General features: G+C 34.0%; 2 protein-coding genes and 1 pseudogene across 2 annotated transcripts; 1 reads left to right on the top strand and 2 right to left on the bottom strand.

Annotated features, from left to right (window-relative positions):
• The first annotated feature begins 1,260 nt into the window (after positions 1–1,260).
• LOC106449796 (protein MIZU-KUSSEI 1-like) lies at positions 1,261–3,829 on the top strand. Its single transcript, XM_013891492.3, has one exon. The coding sequence runs from the start codon at positions 2,196–2,198 to the stop codon at positions 2,931–2,933; it is 738 nt and encodes a 245-aa protein (XP_013746946.2). The 5' UTR covers positions 1,261–2,195; the 3' UTR covers positions 2,934–3,829.
• An 11,448-nt stretch (positions 3,830–15,277) lies between these two features.
• Positions 15,278–16,632, bottom strand: LOC106350695 (protein Daple-like; the record flags this gene model as incomplete). The annotated part of the gene is made up of 4 exons (XM_013790544.3): positions 15,278–15,548; positions 15,628–15,795; positions 15,891–16,011; positions 16,094–16,632. Coding segments are annotated over 4 exons (888 nt in total), but the record flags the coding sequence as incomplete, so codon positions are not given.
• Positions 16,633–18,828: 2,196 nt separating this feature from the next.
• Positions 18,829–20,605, bottom strand: LOC125586132 (annotated as a pseudogene).
• Positions 20,606–21,355: the final 750 nt, after the last annotated feature.

Below are 21,355 nucleotides of genomic sequence, written 5' to 3'. Positions count from 1 at the left end.
ACTGAATTGTGGCGTTCGTAGAGTTAGGTTGACAATCTACATCCTGGCATGATATCGCTAAGAGTATAAATGTTATTTTCCTATTTAAAAGTGTATTTGTAGAAATTATTTATATAGTTATAGTTTTGCAAAGTAATAGCGAAAATTTGTATTTTTGAAAAATTCTCAAATATTATTTGTATGTACATCATCACTAACTAAATTATATTACCCGATATACGCATATATATATATATATATATATATATATTGTTTACAAACAACTGTTTGTAACTGCATATTCGTAAGGATATTATCATTTAGTTGTAGAGACCAGTTAACAAGATGAGTGGATGTTTATTTGAAGTTTGATTTTGATTGGTTGTGTCAGCTTCTGTTTACCATTGCGTTTGTGAACGATTGTGGTTACACACATCCAACATCAAGTTCGGTGTGTTCGTTTAAAGTGATTTGTACTAAAAACAAATTAACTGTTATTTAATAAAAAAATTAAGTTCCTTTTTACAAAATTAGTATTATTGAATTTGTTATTTGATAAACTGCTTTAAAATTTACTGCCATTAAAAATATTTAAATTATGAATTTTAAAATTATTTTAGAAAGTTTTAGCGGAGTTTTTAGTTAAAAATAAAAAATCTAAATCTCATAGTTTTAGATGAGATTCTATAATAGTTATAATTGTTTTATGACTTTATCATACTTAGATATTATGTTTGTTAAAAAAAATTTAATTATATGTTTATCAAATTTATTTACATTTATATTTTTGGTTTAACAATGTTATATATTTTATGTATTTATTTTATATATAATATTATATTAAAAATTACAACTATTAATTATGAAAAGCACGTATAATATATTTATTTTAATAAAATTTGTATTAGTTAGTAATAAAAGTTTAACTATATTAAAATAAAAAATAAGAATGTTATTTTATTGTTTGGTGAATTTAATAGCATTACATAAAATTTTAATTATTTACTATTAAATCTAACATTATAATAATATTATAATTTTTTATTACTGATTAAATATAATTTGAGTAAATATTATAATCGATATTTTAAAATAAAATATATTAAAAGATAAAGTAGATGATAATAATTATATAGTGATTTTTTATTTGAAAATAAAATAAAATATAAAAGTTCTATGATATTTTATTTTTTACAATATAAAAGAAACTGATAATAATCACTTTGTGATATCTTATTTGAAATAAAAGAAAAAATATTTTAATCATGTAAAATAATTTAAAAATACAAATAATACTATATATATATATATATATGTTTAGTTACAAATTTGAACTAATTAATAATAATAATTGAATTGTATCAATAAATGAAACATAATAAAATATGAATATTTAACATTTGGTGTAACACTATTCACTCTACTGTATCATTTTTGGTGTCCCATTGATTAATCATATCAAATTTGGTGTTTTGGTGTTCTATCGGAGTTGGCCTAAGCTAAACGTACTTAATCATGTCTCATCATTATTGTTGATGTGAGATTCATAAACTCGTGTTGCCACAAAATTGGAAATGCATTAATTAATATATAAATTAATCTTTTAAATACATTTTTTTAAAAAAAATCAATCTTTTATAAGGTTTTCTATAGATATATTAAATTGGTGAAGTTTTATCCTGGAACTCAATTGATAAAGATATGATTACCTCGTTAATACGTGTATACATGATATTTTGAAGAAAAATTCCTCCCAAAAAGTGAATATATAGGAATGATAATAAATCCTGCAAAAAGATGTCAAACAATTATAAAGGTCGACCTAATTATTTGACATCTTTTGTAACTTTATTTGCAATTATCAATATACATAATGGTACGTACTAGATAGTAGTTCCACCTATTCCGAAAGAATCTTTTGGGTGAATGACAAAAACCCAACACGAATAACACTTTACAAACCGAAGCTCAAAAATTGTCTCTCATAATCCAAACATTAGTATACTTTTCAAGAACATAAAACCAAAATAGAATTTTAAAATAATTAAAATATTACTATAATGGAATATCAAAAAGGTCTTCGTACATAAATCTCCCCCTCTGTCTCCCCTATTTAAAACCCAATTCTTCAACACCAAACCCTCAAGCTGCTTCTCATTCTTCAATATTTTTTCCATTTTTTGGATTTTTTTTTTTGCTTTCTCAAAGCATTAAAAATGTCAAAGACCAAATCCATAGCGTCAATGGAGTTTCAATCGCCGGTGGTAACCACGGTAGACTGCCAGAACCAAGTCCAATCATGGCGTCTCCTCCGTTCAATCATTAAGCTTCTCATCCCAACTTGCAACTCCACATTAGTCCAAGAACTAGAAAAAGAAAACCCTAACTTGAGAAGCAAGAATTTCTACAACGACATCAAATCACGCACTTCCTCTTTCCGTTCCTCTTCTTCCCTTTCTTCATCCACGGTCACAGGAACCATCTTCGGATACCGTAAGGGGAAAATCAATTTCTGTATCCAAACACCACGAAAATCGACAAACCCCGAGCTTCTTCTCGAGCTAGCCGTTCCAACAACGGTCTTAGCTCGAGAAATGAGAGGAGGAGAGTTACGTATAGTCTTGGAAAGGAACAACCAAGAAGAAGAGGGTGACTCTGTTTCGTCGAGGCCGTTTTGGAACATGTATTGTAATGGAAAGAGAGTTGGGTACGCAAGAAAACGCAGTCCGTCAAAGGATGACATGGCGGCGTTAACCGCTTTGAGTAAGGTTGTTGTCGGAGCTGGACTTGTGACTGGGAAAGAACTTGGCCGGTTCGATGATGAGTTGATGTATTTGAGAGCTAGTTTCAGAAGAGTTTGTGGTTCGAAGGAATCTGAATCTTTCCATCTGATTGATCCAGCTGGGAATATTGGACAAGAACTCAGTATCTTTTTCGTCCCATCATCGGTTTGATTCAGTTATGCCGGTGATGATGATCGTACAGTACATAACGGTTCTGTTTTTTCTTTAAAAGTCTCTTTCCTTTTTTTGTTCTCTGGTCGAGAGAAATGAACTTGTTTTTGAGTCGAGCTTAAAGTTTTTGTGCTTTAGTTCTGGCTTTGTATGTAATCAACATACCACAGTTCGAATTCTCATATTGTTTACCTTGTTGCAAGATTATTTCTTTATTACATAAATATTGGTCGTTACCTCAAAAATAAATAATTAAAGACAAATGAGAATACGTCGGCAAAAAGATTGATACATCATGACAGATTATTTTATTATAAACTAAATTTCTATAAGAACATATGGCATTTGTTAAAATTCTTAGGAACGATAAATACTTAAAACTATAAGAAATTCTCAACTATTTTTTTTTTGCAAAATCTTATTGAATTCTAGTTCTGACTTTATTGAACAAGTTTTATACCAACTCTTTTGTTGATATAAGATATTTCTGATAAAAACATATTATACTATTTAATATTATTTCATTTTGATGAAAGTTATGGAAGTCCAAAAGAAAAATCGGATCGCATAGTTTAGGGACCAAAAACGTAACTAAAGAACAAACTAATTGCTTAGAGTATGAGACACATGTTGACTCTCATCGGAATCAAATAACGTCTATACTTTTCCACGAGCGAAGCTGTTAGGAGATGCGACTAATGAATGGAACCTTACCAGAGATTGATTAAACCATAGCCATTAAGACCAACATAATTAGTTATTAGTAATCAATTTCATCGTTCTAACTCCAAGATCCCTTAGAATCTGCATCAAGCAACATTTCCAATCTCTGATTTTCAATCTCTGCAGATATAAGGAACTTAAGAACATATTAGTTAGTGCAACTGCACAAAAGATGCATGCTCAACAAGTTTGGTAGTAATATTTTTCTGTTAAGAGTCTTCAAGAATGGTCTAAATCCTACTTATTTTATATCACAACCCTTTTCATGTGTGATTGTTCATAGTGTAATCATCGTCTGAAGTTTGAAAAATTCGTTAGCAAAAGTTAACGGAAAAGCGAGGCAAATTCGATTCTTGAAAATAAAAATTTGTAGAAAATCATATTTTATTTAATCTCGGTTGAACAGAGAGTATCTTTTATTCCGCTTTGCCTTTGGATCTAATCGAGATGAAACATTTGGTTTGAACCAATTCAACTGAACCAAGATTTTTTGGAATCAAATAACATCCATACTTTTCCGTGAGCAAAGCAGTTAGGAGATGCGACTAATGAATGGGCCTTACCAGAGATTGATTAAACCATAGCCATTAAGACCAATGTAATTAGTTATTAGTAATCACCTTCATCGTTCTAACTCCAAGATCCTTTATAGAATCTGCATCAAGCAACATTTCCAATCTTTGATTTTCAATCTTTGCAGAAGAACATATTAGTTAGTGCAACTACACAAAAGATGCATGCTCAACAAGTTTGGCAGTAATATTTTTCTGTTAAGTCTAGAAGAATGGTCTAAATCTTTCTTATTTTATCACAACATTTTTCATGTGTGATTGTTCATAGTGTAGTCATCGTATGAAGTCAGAAAAATTCGTTAGCTTTTGCTCGATACTTGCTTCGACTTCGGAGACGATGGCTGAAGCAGGGAATCAAGAAGGCATGGACTTATCTAATCTACCGGTGGATATGGGTATTGACTCCATTCTTGGCGGCGACAGATCAAATCAAGAAACCACCAAACTCAACTCATTACCCGAAGATGTTATGCAACTATGTATTGCACCAGTCCCCAGATACTTTTACCCTTGGCTGATATCCAGAGAAGTCGGTAATGCTATCTCTTCCCCGGAGCTATTCCACAAGCGGTGTCGCGGAAAACTCACCGAGCAAGTGGTCTACGTGTTGATGGCGAACCCCGTCCACAAAAGTCCCAAGTTTTACATTCTAAACCCAACAAAGACTCCATCACTACACATCGTCTGAAGTCAGAAAAATTCGTTAGCAAAAGTTAACGGTCTAAATCCTTCTTATCTGGATGGCTTATCTGCACAAAAGATGCATGCTCAACAAGTTTGGTAGTATTATTTTTCTGTGAAGAGTTTAGAAGAATGGTCTAAATCCTTCTTATCTTATATATTAAAATAGAAGTCACAACCTTTTTCATGTGTGATTGTTTATAGCGTAGTCATCGACTGAAGTCAGAAAAATTCCTTAGCAAAAGTTAACGAAAAAGCGAGGCAAATTCGATTCTTGAAAATATAAATTTGTAGAAAATCATCTTTTATTTAATTTCGGTTGAACAGAGAGTATCCTTTATTCCTGTTTGCTTTTGGATCTAATCGAGATGAAACATTTAGTTTGAACCAATTCAACCGAACCAAGATTTTTTTGGTTTTTTGGTTCCAATTAGATTTTAAGCTAAAATGATCGGTAATATTTTAACTATTTTGGTAATATATTCCTCCCTCCTTCTCCTTCATCGACTTGAGTCAAATACATAGTCTTCGTCGTCAATCCGCCATCATTGTCGTCAGATCGCCGCTGCAACACATCTAAACTATTAAAACAAGAGTACAAATATTAATTAGCCCTGAATTTTCCTCAAAAGTTACATTCTAATGCCACTGGAATTACCCCCTTACTAAACGTCATTAAACCTACGACATTGCCCCACATAATAACGGCGGCGTTCGTCGCTCTCCTCAACTATAACACCAGTCTATGTAATCTCTCTCTCTCTCTCTCTCTCTCTCTCTCTCTCTCTCTTTGTTTTTGTCTCTGAAGTCGCAAAGTTGATTTATTTGATATGTCATTTGGGGTTTTGAAGATGATCCCTGGTGATCCAAAGCAGCTGGAGATCCTTACTGTACTTTGTTCGTGGGTCGAATCTCCTCTCATCTTACGTCGGAGGAGACTCTCCGTGAGGTAAGTGTATGTGTTTTATACATGGAATTACACTTTTGTTGTAGGAGTGATGATAAAGGTTCTTCTTTACAGGCTATGTGTAAATACGGTAAAGTTAAGAGCTTTCGGTTGGTTAGACACATTGGTAAAGGCTTTGCAATTGCTCTGCTTTATGATCTTACTTCTGTTGGTTTGTACACATATTGTCTTAGCATAACTGTGTTGATTATACATTATGTTGTTACATTTTGTTTAGTGAGGGTGCTTCACGAGGATATGCTTTTGTGGAGTATGAGCCTGAGAAGGATATGCGTCGTGCTTACGAGGTACTAGGTGATGCTAACTTTTTTTTTTGTTCTTTAAAGCTGTTTGAAATGTATATTTTCTGTATCAACAGTGAAGTTTTGTTGTCGGAAAGGAATGTTCTTTTGTGGTGGTTTCTTATAGGATGCTCATCATTCATTTATTGATGGTCGAGAGATTATTGTTGATTATAATAGGCAGCAATTGATGCCTTGATGGATGATTAGGTGAGTGCCATTCTCTTACTATCCCCTAAGAGTTAGGTCTTCATCATCCCTTAGATTAATCTTTCTTCTCCTTCTTCTCTGAAAAAAGGAGGTGGAATTGGTGGTAGGAAAGAATCTGGAAAACTTCGTTTTAGAGGATGAGAAAGACCTTTTTGTGCTCCCTTTGCTGTCCTTATTTTAGCATGTTCCATTCAACTATAACCAGCAAACTATAGTTGTTATGAAGCTTCAAAACCGTGTTTAACTGTGCATTCTGTTTGTTATAATACTAGGCGGCCGAATCTTCATGAAGATTTGAAAAAGCTTGAGATCCAGCTTCCACCAGAGGGAATATATACGTCACGTACTAGGTCTACTACCATTTCTTTGGGAAAACGGTCGTTTCATACCCAACATATACGATATGTTCAATTCATACCCGACTTATATAGCAGTGCCAAAATACACATGTACTTATATGGCCGTACCAAAACATACCCGACTTATAATGTTTTGGCGAAATCATACACCAGTCGCCACATCAGCTGCCACATCATCCACTTTTGTTCGCGTGGATGCAATGTCAGCTAATTTTGCTGACGAGGATGTCATGTGTACAAATTTTTTTTTGAAAAACTAAATAGTGTTTTTATAAAAGTAAATTTATAGAAAATGTAAAATTTTATTATTTAGTAAAATTAACAAAAATTAATTAATTAATTAAATTTTAACCTTAAATAAGAGATAGATCCTATCACAAACCATCTATAAGAGTTATATATGTGTTGTAATGATTCAAATTCAATGTTAGTGTTGCAGTCTTGTTACTCTTTATTAATCATGGGTATGTTATCATAATTTTTTTTAAATGCAAACACAACCATGATTAATCAAGAGTAACACGACTCCAACACTGGTATTTAATTTGAATAATTACAACAAATATATAACTCTTATAAGGACGGTTTGTGATATGATCAAAACATTTACGAATATCTCTCTTATATAAGATTAAAATTTAATTAATTAATTAATTTTTGTTAATTTTACTAAATAATAAAAATTTATAAAATTTTACATTTTCTATAATTTTTTTTATAAAAACACTATTTAGTTTTTTCAAAAAAAAGTTTGTACACATGGCATCCTCGTCAGCAAAATTAGCTGACGTAGCATCCACGCGAACAAAAGTGGATGTTGTGGCAGCTGATGTGGCGACTGGTGTATGATTTCGTCAAAAAATTATAAGTTGAGTATGTTTTGGCAAAACCATATAAGTTCAGGCATGTTTTTGCACGGTCATATAAGTAGGGTATGAATTGAACGTATGGCGATATGTTGGGTATGAAATTGCCGTTTTCCCCCATTTCTTTATCTTGGTTAATACTTTATCTCTGTTTTGTTCTGATACATATCTGGTATTTAGTTCATGTTTCGTGGGCTAGAAGTGACATGATTGACGTGTTGTTCAATGTGTGTAGATAAATAACTTATTGGTCAATCCTGAAAACTTATCTACGTTGTTTTAGTTTCCAATTGTAAATCGTCCTCTACCTTGGTAAGAAATTTTTGGGTGACGGGTTTGTTCTAAAGCTTGCTCCTTTATATGATCTTGACCAAGCTCTAAGCCTGGCTCAAGTAGCCGTATGTGATCTTCAAAGTTCTAGAGCAGACGGTAATTTTATTGCTTGTGGACTGTGGTACAAGTTAAAAAAAACACATGATGGACTGTGAGTCATTTTTTTTCCAAATATCCGCTGTGTTTTTGTTCTTTACAAAATTATACTGAAGTTCTTTTTCTCAAAAATGTGGTAAAATTGTTTTTTTTTCCGTTACTTGCTTTCATTATTTTTTATGTTTCTGTCTAGATAATGTATTTGTTTTTAAAAATCAATATAAAATTTGAACTTATATTTAACTATAAATCCCAATATTATTAGTATAATTTCATAAAACTATTAAAATAAGAAACTTTAATATCTTACAATTTAATTTTTATTTACCAAAATCGACACAATCTCATAGTTCGTAAATAGATGCAAAACACATTGAACAGAACACATCATTGACAAAACTTATGAATTTATAACAAGAAAATAAAAATAATTGTTTATGACATTGTTAAAAGTTAAAAACATAAATAAATCCGTGCGGACGCACGGATTAAAGCCTAGTATTTATTCTTTTAAACAACACAAAGCGTAATTGAAGTTGGGTTATTGGGTTTTGTTTTGTTTAAATGATACATTTATTATATTTTATGAATTGAGCTTTTTAATTTAGGTTGGTCCAACTTATCAAACTTGAACAATTTAATTTTAGTTGGCCCGACAAATAAAATTGATCCATTAAACCAAACTTAAAAACTAGAGCGTTGATTAGTTTTCAAAAAATAGGAAAACACAATTTTCAAAGTGTTTTGCCAGTCAACAAAATTTATGGAATAGAGGGAAAACGTAAAAAAGATTCGACTTTGTATACGACTTGTGCTCCAATACCGTATTCTCTTGAAGTGGCATGAATTGATAAAGATCCAATAAGTGGCATGAAGTGGAAATGAAACAGCCTCGGTTTGATCTGAAGTGATGTTGTATGTACGAGGCTTGTGGGTTAAGTTAATGTCTTTAGCCTCAGGACCACGTAAGTAGACAAACACACCTCTCCTAGTTTCTTCATGTTGTTGAAACTATGTTCAAGTTGTTCTCTTGAGCAAATAATCTAGCTATGGAAACCATGAAGGTGATAGGTTTATAACTTTGATCTCTCCTTATAAACCCAACCCACTTAAAGTGGGACACTTTTGATATGGACATAATATGATAAGAAAGATCCAACAAATAGAATAGTAATCTTCGATAACAATTACGTATCAACCAAAATTAGAAAAGAATGCTAAATAAGTAACGATCTCATAACGATTGCATTAGACGTTGGCGACAGAGCTAGATTTCAACAAATTTCAACATGAAGAGTGAAAATGGAGAGACGATCCTATTTAACGAAGACGACTCCGAACTACGAAGCCTCTAACGACGTTAGAATCTCTGACTTGCTTTGCCACCTCTGCTTAACAGGAGTGTTAACAATTATTTCTTCTATTAATTATTTCTTCTATATATATTACCTCTATTTTATAATAAACTAGTGGATTCTGGCGCTACGCGCCAGGTTCATGTGTTTTATTCCTTTGTTTAATCCATTTGATAATGGTTAGTGACTGTATTACTTTGTTTTGAAGTTGTTTAGGTAAAAAAAAAATAGCATAAATGGTTTCACAGATTGATTCAATAAAAATAGAATAAATATCTGATAGTTGCACCAAAGTAAATATAGTTGAATTTAAAACATAAAGTAAAATTGATGTTCAAAAAAAAAACATGTAAATGCATGTGTTTGTTTTGTGATTATCTTGTGTGGTTGTTTGATATTTGTGTTATTCATCTGTGTATTTCGTTTTGCTGATATTATGGTTTTTATGAAGTGTGTTTGTTGTTATTTTGTTCCGATTATACAAGTAAGGAATAGTAACTATTCTGGGGGATATGTGTTTTGGTTCATAGTTGAACTATTATGTTTATCAAAGTATTATATAAATGTGATGTTAATGGATTATATATGTTTGAGTCCGAGGAGATTTGCGTCTAGATTTCGTGAAGGAAAAGTTAAATTCCGCATGTAAGAGACTGGCTCTAATGTACTATACCAGTCTTGATCCGGACTTAACGGGCGTTTACCATTTGTGTAATTTCATTCTGAATACAGTCAAACCTTTATAAATTAATAATGTTGGGACTCTGAAATTTTATTAATTTATAGAGATATTAATTTACCAAAATTTTCTTTTCAGATTTTTTTCTATTTTTTCTATTTTTATTTATAAAATAAGAAAATATTTGATTTTACCATATATACATTATTAAATTTTAGAAATCTTACTTTCATATTGTTTTATTATCTTATTTATTGTATATTTTTATGTTTCATAAAATTGTTATGTTGCTTTCGATATAATTTTACTAAATATTATCAAATTATATTGAAATGTTAAGAAACATAGAGTATTTTCATTGTAAATATAAAACAACAATATAATGTTTAGTTTGTACTTATATAATATATAGATAGATTATTAATTTATGATTTTAACCGGACTATATATTTACATGGGAATTTTAAAAATATTATTATCTTATTATTTTATCAATTTGTGTCATATTTTATACCGGTCCAAGTTGAGATCGACAAAATTTATTAATTTATAAAAATTATTAATTTATCGAGTATTAATTTATAGAGGTTCTACTGTATTTGTTATTAAATATCATTGTTTGTATTGTAAATAAACTCGTGGAGATGTTAACTGTGTCAACCCCTTTGTTTTATCAAATGCTAGTTCTCGAGAGTGGAGTATTGTTTAATAATGTGTAGTTGTATTGTGAGTATTGGGAAATGTAATTTGGTTGAAAAAGTGGATTATTTGAAAAAAAATTGGAACTATAGGGACAAAAATGGACTTTACTTTTAATTAAGGTAAGAGTATTGGATAATATGAGTGTGGTTAATAGATCTTACATGTGAAGTCTCCGCCCACCAATGAATCATTAAAAACAAAATCAAAAGTTCAATGGTGTATGTTGCCATGTTGGAGACAGCCATCTAGACTGATGAGGTAGAACCACAGATTAGGAATGCATTTTTGGATGATTAAGATGGTGTGTAAAAGAAGGCCCTAAGAGTTGGTTCTTTCATAAAGCGTGTAAAACATATGCTTTAAGCCACATGTTAGTAACATACACATTTGGGTCACATACTATAATTTTTTGTCTACTAAATCTCCTTTATGTGGTAGTTCGATTATACATTTTTGTGTGAAAAGTTCGATTCTACGTTTCTCGAAACAATGCCATCAAATACTGTGTTTTCATATAGTTTTCTTCTCTTTCTTTTACAGTTCATATTCTATCTGTTGTTGTTCATTATACATATATTTATACTTCTATTTTTAACAGTGTTTATCAAAAGAAAATAACAATAAGTATATACTAAATGAAACAGTAGGTATTAGTTACATTTAATTAATTTTCATATCATTATCTTATGAAATTCAAGGCCACAATTTTTTTAAGTTAGCTTTAGGTCACTTAAATAGTCGGACCCGGCACTAAGTTACTGCGTAAGCGTGAACTTGTGTTTAGATGCCTGAAAAACTGAACACACCTTAAATCTGAAATAAAGTTGATGCAGCTTAAGATATCGTTGGCATAGTTTATGATCTTCTCGAGACAGCAGTGCAATTTTAATATCTTATTAGAAACTTAGCATACTTTGCTATATTTTTGTTTTGTTGTTGTTTGATACTTAAGTCAATTCTACAATCAACTTGCAAGAGATAAAATAATGAGATGGTCTGGTAAATAAGGTTGTGTTTCGTAATTAGTTCCATATTTTTTTTTTCAACAATTAGCTTTTATTATTTATCAAAGTAATCAAGGGTCATTACATTATGAGTTACACGGGGGTTATAACTATGAAAATAAAAAGAATCTTTATTTGGTATCGCTTGTTTGGCAAGTATATTTGTGCAAGAATATTATGCTAGACTTTTAACCTTTAAATAGAATTGTTGTTCTGGTGGTCAGACACCTCAGTATCAGGAAACTCTTATGCACAGTTTCTTAACAATTATGACCCAGTAAAATTATGAATACCAAATATGCATATACTGAAAGACTAAACACAGACATGACATGATGAGAAATTATTAATTTTGAAAGGGGTGATAAAGCATTATTTACGAAGCAAAATTTGTGATCAAATAAGGCATCTTCCTGGGATTAAACTATTCGTACTTTCTTAGGTGCATTCTCACTTTTTGGTGGCAGAGTGTTGGTGGGAGAGAAGCCACCTACATTTGGAACACTTTATATTGATCTGCACCACCGACATCGTGAAAAGTGGAGTCATTTAGGTTTAATCTCAAAGATCCACTCCCGTACAATACCAAAGCACACAACACATCAGAGCCAGAGACAACGACTGTGTTACAAAAAACATGTGAAAAAGTTAACGATAGCATCACATTTATAAAATATTGGGAATAATAAAGACAGACACCAAATCATTGTGTCAATTATCATCCCAAAACAGTGGCTATGAAAGGAAGAATAACACACCAATGGTTCTCATTTTACTTTACAAACAGAAAAAAAAATAACTTTTGGTTATAATGTTTAGTAGGAAATTACAGCCTCAATACATTATATAAAACATTAAACGCCCAAAATAATTTGTAATAACCATAGCGTAAAGTCAGTGAGCATTTAGTTTACTTGAATCGTACCGTAACGAGAACTTGACGTTCATAAAGTAACAATGAGCTAAATCTGTGTCGGATGCTCTTGACAGCATGATCAGTAAAGTATTGTACTGAATCATCTCGTGGAACTTCCCTCCTTCTAGATTTATGATCATCTGTCCACGAAACCAAATTTTCATGATCATAATGTTCCTTAAGATTAATCTATGTCTTGCACACATATATGTAACGTTTGTAGTCATACCTTATTTGCAGCCAAGATAGGACGGAATAATGGCAGGGGCATCATCACCAGCATAACTCCTTGAAGTTCAACCTTGGCTTAACCCACACTGTTGCTTCATAAATTTTCTTCTTTGTGGCCCCAGTGATCTCCATGGTCAGATGTTTCAACATTCCTGCTACAAATTTTTATTTCGCGTTCACCATCCACACAAACTCAACCACTGCATTCTATGATTTTCAAAAAAAAGCATCACTCAATAATCAAATCACTTCCAAAAGGTAACCAGAGAAATATATATAAAAGTACTCAACATCCCCCGTAAAACAATTCCTAACCACTTTCTTGTTATGATCAGATTAAATGTAGATGAAGTGAGAGAGAAAACTACGATGAATAAGCATATGGTCCAAACATCTACATTAACACCAAAATCTACAAAAGAGGTAACAACGATGACATTTATATAAGTCAGAGAAAAAAAATGAAGCATCCAATCACATAAGCACTTTCCCGTTACCTTTAAGATGGAAGCTTTTAGTGTCTTGGTTATTTCAGCAATAGTATCATGAATGTCACACTTGCCAACAACTGTGCAAGTTCTCCAAATAATAGTAAGAAGCGTAACGGTAGAGCCAGCTAGCAAACCCATTCCCACAGAGACTGAAACAAACACTAACAAACATATATGATTCAATACTCATCGAGAAAGAAAGAGAAAATATCAAAACTTTACATGAAATAGAAGTATATATTTCTTAATACTTATATTTTGTCTTCTTCTTTAACACCATAACAATCTTGGTTGTGTGCTTCGTCTTTCTGATTCGAGAAGTGTGAACAACATCATAAACGGATCCAACTTTGGATTGAAATACATAAGTAAGTTAAACAAAAATGCTATACCTCAGGATGATTTATAAAAGGCTCGAACTTGTTCGTTAGTATATAAATTATTATTCCTCTTCTCAAGTTCTGTTTGTGGGTTAAGCAGATCTGTATCCTTTTCGTGAGCCTGTTTCATAGAAAGAAACAAAGACATTACATTCAAGTAGAAAAAAAAACCTGGCTTATTATATCAATGAAAACACAAAATTAACACTATTTCGCTTAAGTGAATGTGATTTAAACCTTAGAATCAGGTGTTCGAATCAGCTTTAGGCTATGACATAAGAAATCAAATCAGAATATACAAAATGAAAAATCATAAAACTTTGTGAGACTCAAAATTGAGCAAAGAGATTCATATATCAATAGCCAAAAGAATCAGGAAATGGAAATGAAAGATCAGCAAGTGATAGAACTAACCATCTTTGGAGTAATCTCAAGAGACGACAATTATAGCAGCGGCAGCAACAATTGAGCGATCTTGCCGGTTGATTTCAACATTTTGTTTTCCATTGAATGATGTGATTATCTGGTTTCGGTGAAAAGATGAACTTGACGAATAGGAGAGTGGAGAGGATGGATGAATATAAAAGTTGTGAAGATTAGGGATTTGAAACCGATGTGTGCCTTTTGATTGCTAAAGTAATGATTTTGGGGTTTATGAGTGATTATTGTAGGCTTTGACTCCTTGAGAGAGAGAGTGAGTCGCGGTGGTTCCCTGCCGGCGAAAACTCCTGACAAGTAGGCTTTGACTCTGGTATACGGTAGTCCCCTTGATGCTGTGTAGCCGGCTTTGGATTCTGGTGGTTCGCGCTTTCTTTGGGGGAACCATTCGGCGTAGTAGTTTGATCTCGGTTGGTGTTGATGTTGTGATGAGAAGATTATGGGGTATGGTCTTTGGATTGGTGTGTTCTGTTTCTTAAGTTTGGTTAGCCGATGGCGCTAAGTGATTGATTACGGGTTTAGGTTTGAGTTTTTGGATGAGATCTCGATTCCAATCGATTGATGCTCTCTAAAACTCAAACTGTGTGGCTTGCTGCTGAATTTTCTAAACCTCCAATACAGTTGTTGGAGGTGGCTTTTCGGTGGTTGTGGGTGAAGTCCCGGTGGAGTCCGGTGTTTAATCGCTCTGTTTGGTTGGTGGTGTCTATTAAGTCGGAGAAGATGATGGAGGATGGTGTTCCTGGTGTGACGCCGGTGTGATTCGGTGGTTCCGGTGCATCGTCGTTCAGTCTCCGGCGTAGAATCTCGAGATGACGATAGCGGTGGAGGTGAAAGGACGTGTGGTCCCTCGTGGTGTGAGTTTCAGACACGTGTTCCGTTTCTTTTTGATCTCTTCACACGTGGTTGTGTTTGCCCTTTGTTTGGGCTTTTGTCTTTGTTTTATGTTTCCTCTGTATCTTCTTTCTTGTATGGGCTTTGTGTTGGGGGCTTCGGTTTCTGCGTATAAACTGGGGGATGCAATAAAAAAAAATATATATGATATGGCTGTTAAAACCCTAGCAAGGTTTTGATCTCACATCGGTTGTTCATCTCACTCCAGCCACTTCAAGTCTCTCTGATCCTGCCCACCATCCTGCGATTCCATTTGTAATTATGAAAGAACCATCACCTTCCAAGCATATTTCAGCGGAAAATCCATGGATGAGACTCAGAGATGTGAACATGGGTTAATTGTGTAAAGGTAAAGCTATGCATCAAAGCTCATGGTGTTTTCATAACACGGAAAGAGGTAGCATATCTGTGGAAGAGCGCTTGTTCGTCTCTCTCTTCATCTTTTAACAATATAGAGCATTAAAAAAAAAAAAGAACAGTTAGATTCCTTCATGGAAGCATCATAAAATAAGTAAATACCTGTGTTTCCACTTCTGCGATTCTCTGTAACGACGCTTGCTCTACGCACACACGGCGTTTGCGTTCTTCATCGACCAAACATGTCATCTTATACCTTAGTTCAGCCATTTCTTGCGTAAGGTCTTCCGCTTCTTCCTTCGCCTTCAGTTTCTCCTCTTTCAGTTCCTCCTGCACATACACCAAAAATATCACATCCGAAACTACTTAGATTAACCCTTTTAGCAAAAGATAGCAAATAGAAATCCTTAGTTTTTCAAATGTACCTTGAGCCGCTTCACAAGATCTTCCTGCAGCTGTATCTGTTTCCCCATACCCTCCATTTTATCAATCAAAGTTACATCCCGGGGAAGTTCTAGTCTCTTGATAATTGCATCAAAACATTCACTGTCAAGACACAAAACCAACCAACATTGTTAGTAACAGGGAGGACACAAAAGTTAGTTAGTCGTAATAAGCTGGAACTCACCGAACTTCACTGGACAATGGAAACACATGGCTCAATTCAGCGAAGAAACACTCTTCATTTAGAGGTGGCTGCTCTTCGTTTTCACTTTCCAACCGTTCTTTAGTACTTTGAAAAAACTCTTTGATACTCTTTTCAGAACCGGCGATTCTTTTCCTCAGCTCTTCGTTTAGCTTCTCAACGGACTTAGCCTTCTCCTGCGCCTCTCGAGACTGAAACTGAACCTCTTCGATTACTCCTCTCAACTGATCTTTCTCTTGGATGCTTTCCTCTTGGATTCTCATCGCATCAACGAGTGCTTGCTCCAAAGCTGATATATCAAGCTTCATGCTTTCTATCTCACACAAGGACTCCAACGTTAAGGACGAGATGGTCTCCTCCAGTTTCTCCACAGAAAGAGACGAACACTGTAGCTCTGTCTCTTTGCTCTCGAGTTCTTGCAACAACAACAAATGCTCGGATTTAGACATACACAACTCCTCTCTCAAGAATTTAACTTCTTCTTCAAAGTCCCCTGATTCAGCCAATTTGGATTCAAGAATTTAACTTCTTCTTCAAATGCTCGCGATTTCTTAATACTTATATTTTGTCTTCTTCTTTAACACCATAACAATCTTGGTTGTGTGCTTCGTCTTTCTGATCCGAGAAGTGTGAACAACATCATAAACGGATCCAACTTTGGATTGAAATACATAAGTAAGTTAAACAAAAATGCTATACCTCAGGATGATTTATAAAAGGCTCGAACTTGTTCGTTAGTATATAAATTATTATTCCTCTTCTCAAGTTCTGTTTGTGGGTTAAGCAGATCTGTATCCTTTTCGTGAGCCTGTTTCATAGAAAGAAACAAAGACATTACATTCAAACAGAAGTAAAAACTTGGCTTATTATATCAATGAAAACACAAAATTAACACTATTTCGCTTAAGTGAATGTGATTTAAACCTTAGAATCAGGTGTTCGAATCAGCTTTAGGCTATGACATAAGAAATCAAATCAGAATATACAAAATGAAAAATCATAAAACTTTGTGAGACTCAAAATTGAGCAAAGAGATTCATATATCAATAGCCAAAAGAATCAGGAAATGGAAATGAAAGATCAGCAAGTGATAGAACTAACCATCTTTGGAGTAATCTCAAGAGACGACAATTATAGCAGCGGCGGCAACAATTGAGCGATCTTGCCGGTTGATTTCAACATTTTGTTTTCCATTGATTGATGTGATTATCTGGTTTCGGTGAAAAGATGAACTTGACGAATAGGAGAGTGGAGAGGATGGATGAATATAAAAGTTGTGAAGATTAGGGATTTGAAACCGATGTGTGCCTTTTGATTGCTAAAGTAATGATTTTGGGGTTTATGAGTGATTATTGTAGGCTTTGACTCCTTGAGAGAGAGAGTGAGTCGCGGTGGTTCCCTGCCGGCGAAAACTCCTGACAAGTAGGCTTTGACTCTGGTATACGGTAGTCCCCTTGATGCTGTGTAGCCGGCTTTGGATTCTGGTGGTTCGCGCTTTCTTTGGGGGAACCATTCGGCGTAGTAGTTTGCTCTCGGTTGGTGTTGATGTTGTGATGAGAAGATCATGGGGTATGGTCTTTGGATTGGTGTGTTCTGTTTCTTAAGTTTGGTTAGCCGATGGCGCTAAGTGATTGATTACGGGTTTAGGTTTGAGTTTTTGGATGAGATCTCGATTCCAATCGATTGATGCTCTCTAAAACTCAGACTGTGTGGCTTGCTGCTGAATTTTCTAAACCTCCAATACAGTTGTTGGAGGTGGCTTTTCGGTGGTTGTGGGTGAAGTCCCGGTGGAGTCCGGTGTTTAATCGCTCTGTTTGGTTGGTGGTGTCTATTAAGTCGGAGAAGATGATGGAGGATATTGTTCCTGGTGTGACGCCGGTGTGATTCGGTGGTTCCGGTGCATCGTCGTTCAGTCTCCGGCGTAGAATCTCGGGATGACGATAGCGGTGGAGGTGAAAGGACGTGTGGTCCCTCGTGGTGTGAGTTTCAGACACGTGTTCCGTGTCTTTTTGATCTCTTCACACGTGGTTGTGTTTGCCCTTTGTTTGGGGTTTTGTCTTTGTTTTATGTTTCTTCTGTATCTTCTTTCTTGTATGGGCTTTGTGTTGGGGCTTCGGCTTCTCAATAAAATCAGATGGCAAAAAAAAAATATATATATATTGTGCGACCTTTTTTCATAAATAGTGCCGCTTCATATTTTAAAATTAGTTTCTCAATGCAACTTTTTAATTATACTTTTCAACTCATTAATTGGATGATGGATATAATAAAATATGATCTATGTTTGAAATATGTTGAATAGTTATGTAGCTCATAGTTATTTTGTCACATTTTTTGTTTGAGAGATGTTGAATAATGCGGTAAGTTCAAATAACTGATAGAGGAAATGTAACTTAAAAATAAATAAATTAGAAATGAACAAATAAATAATATAATTAAAAAAATTAAATTTTATATTAATTATTCCAAATTTCAAAAACAATCCAAAAAAATTAAATTAAAAATTTAAATTTAATTTTTTTACATATCACCTCGTCGGTGACTGTTTCTGACATATGATCATTGACAATAATATTGTCTGACATGTTATTATTGGTGGTGAAAGTTTATCATCAACAATGGTGGTAGAAAACCGACATTAACAATAAAATTTTTAAATTTGTTTTTTTTTTAATTTTTAAATATTTAAATTTTATATAGTAAAATAGATTCGATTTCATGTTGTATATATGAAAAAATAAAATGTTTAAATTTAAAATCAATAACCCACAAATTTTTAGCCCTTTTGGCCCTTGACAGTTGCCACGAATCTTCTTCTGACTGTCATGACAAAAAGAATGCTGTCTTTTGATCAAAATGAAAAAAAGAAAAAAAAAAGGAAAAAGAAAGATAGCTGACTTTTGGCCGTTTACCTTGTTTTCTGCCATGGAAAGACAGAAGTCGAAGCTTGCAAAGAATAATAACATGTCCGATGATGTAAGAACAAGCGGAGTAGGTTCGATTCCGCTTGATCTCATCCCAGAGATACTCAAAGATCTGCCTGTTAAAACCCTAGCAAGGTTTCTTTGCGTATCAAAGCCCTGGGGGATGCATCATTCGCAACCGCGATTTCGTGAAATGGCTGTTAAAACCCTAGCAAGGTTTTGACTCTCACATCGGTTGTTCATCTCACTCCAGCCACTTCAAGTCTCTCTGATCCTGCCCACCATCCTGCGATTCCATTTGTAATTATGAAAGAACCATCACCTTCCAAGTATATTTCAGCGGAAAATCCATGGATGAGACTCAGAGATGTGAACATGGGTTAATTGTGTAAAGGTAAAGCTATGCATCAAAGCTCATGGTGTTTTCATAACACGGAAAGAGGTAGCATATCTGTGGAAGAGCGCTTGTTCGTCTCTCTCTTCATCTTTTAACAATATAGAGCATTAAAAAAAAAGAAAAGAACAGTTAGATTCCTTCATGGAAGCATCATAAAATAAGTAAATACCTGTGTTTCCACTTCTGCGATTCTCTGTAACGACGTTTGCTCTACGCACACACGGCGTTTGCGTTCTTCATCGACCAAACATGTCATCTTATACCTTAGTTAAGCCATTTCTTGCGTAAGGTCTTCCGCTTCTTCCTTCGCCTTCAGTTTCTCCTCTTTCAGTTCCTCCTGCACATACACCAAAAATATCACATCCGAAACTACTTAGATTAACCCTTTTGGCAAAAGATAGCAAATAGAAATCCTTAGTTTTTCAAATGTACCTTGAGCCGCTTCACAAGATCTTCCTGCAGCTGTATCTGTTTCCCCATACCCTCCATTTTATCAATCAAAGTTACATTCCGGGGAAGTTCTAGTCTCTTGATAATTGCATCAAAACATTCACTGTCAAGACACAAAACCAACCAACATTGTTAGTAACAGGGAGGACACAAAAGTTAGTTAGTCGTAATAAGCTGGAACTCACCGAACTTTACTGGACAATGGAAACACATGGCTCAATTCAGCGAAGAAACACTCTCCATTTAGAGGTGGCTGCTCTTCGTTTTCACTTTCCAACCGTTCTTTAGTACTTTGAAAAAACTCTTTGATACTCTTTTCAGAACCGGCGATTCTTTCCTCAGCTCTTCGTTTAGCTTCTCAACGGACTTAGCCTTCTCCTGCGCCTCTCGAGACTGAAACTGAACCTCTTCGATTACTCCTCTCAACTGATCTTTCTCTTGGATGCTTTCCTCTTGGATTCTCATCGCATCAACGAGTGCTTGCTCCAAAGCTGATATATCAAGCTTCATGCTATCTATCTCACACAAGGACTCCAACGTTAAGGACGAGATGGTCTCCTCCAGTTTCTCCACAGAAAGAGACGAACACTGTAGCTCTGTCTCTTTGCTCTCGAGTTCTTGCAACAACAACAAATGCTCGGATTTAGACATACACAACTCCTCTCTCAAGAATTTAACTTCTTCTTCAAAGTCCCCTGATTCAGCCAATTTGGATTCAAGAATTTAACTTCTTCTTCAAATGCTCGCGATTTCTTAATACTTATATTTTGTCTTCTTCTTTAACACCATAACAATCTTGGTTGTGTGCTTCGTCTTTCTGATCCGAGAAGTGTGAACAACATCATAAACGGATCCAACTTTGGATTGAAATACATAAGTAAGTTAAACAAAAATGCTATACCTCAGGATGATTTATAAAAGGCTCGAACTTGTTCGTTAGTATATAAATTATTATTCCTCTTCTCAAGTTCTGTTTGTGGGTTAAGCAGATCTGTATCCTTTTCGTGAGCCTGTTTCATAGAAAGAAACAAAGACATTACATTCAAGCAGAAAAAAAAACTTGGCTTATTATATCAATGAAAACACAAAATTAACACTATTTCGCTTAAGTGAATGTGATTTAAACCTTAGAATCAGGTGTTCGAATCAGCTTTAGGCTATGACATAAGAAATCAAATCAGAATATACAAAATGAAAAATCATAAAACTTTGTGAGACTCAAAATTGAGCAAAGAGATTCATATATCAATAGCCAAAAGAATCAGGAAATGGAAATGAAAGATCAGCAAGTGATAGAACTAACCATCTTTGGAGTAATCTCAAGAGACGACAATTATAGCAGCGGCGGCAACAATTGAGCGATCTTGCCGGTTGATTTCAACATTTTGTTTTCCATTGAATGATGTGATTATCTGGTTTCGGTGAAAAGATGAACTTGACGAATAGGAGAGTGGAGAGGATGGATGAATATAA

This window comes from Brassica napus, chromosome C4 (assembly GCF_020379485.1).
Source record: "Brassica napus cultivar Da-Ae chromosome C4, Da-Ae, whole genome shotgun sequence".
Classification (NCBI taxonomy): domain Eukaryota; kingdom Viridiplantae; phylum Streptophyta; class Magnoliopsida; order Brassicales; family Brassicaceae; genus Brassica; species Brassica napus.
The sequence above is the reverse complement of the archived record's forward strand: the minus strand, read 5'-3'. Positions and strand labels throughout refer to the sequence as shown.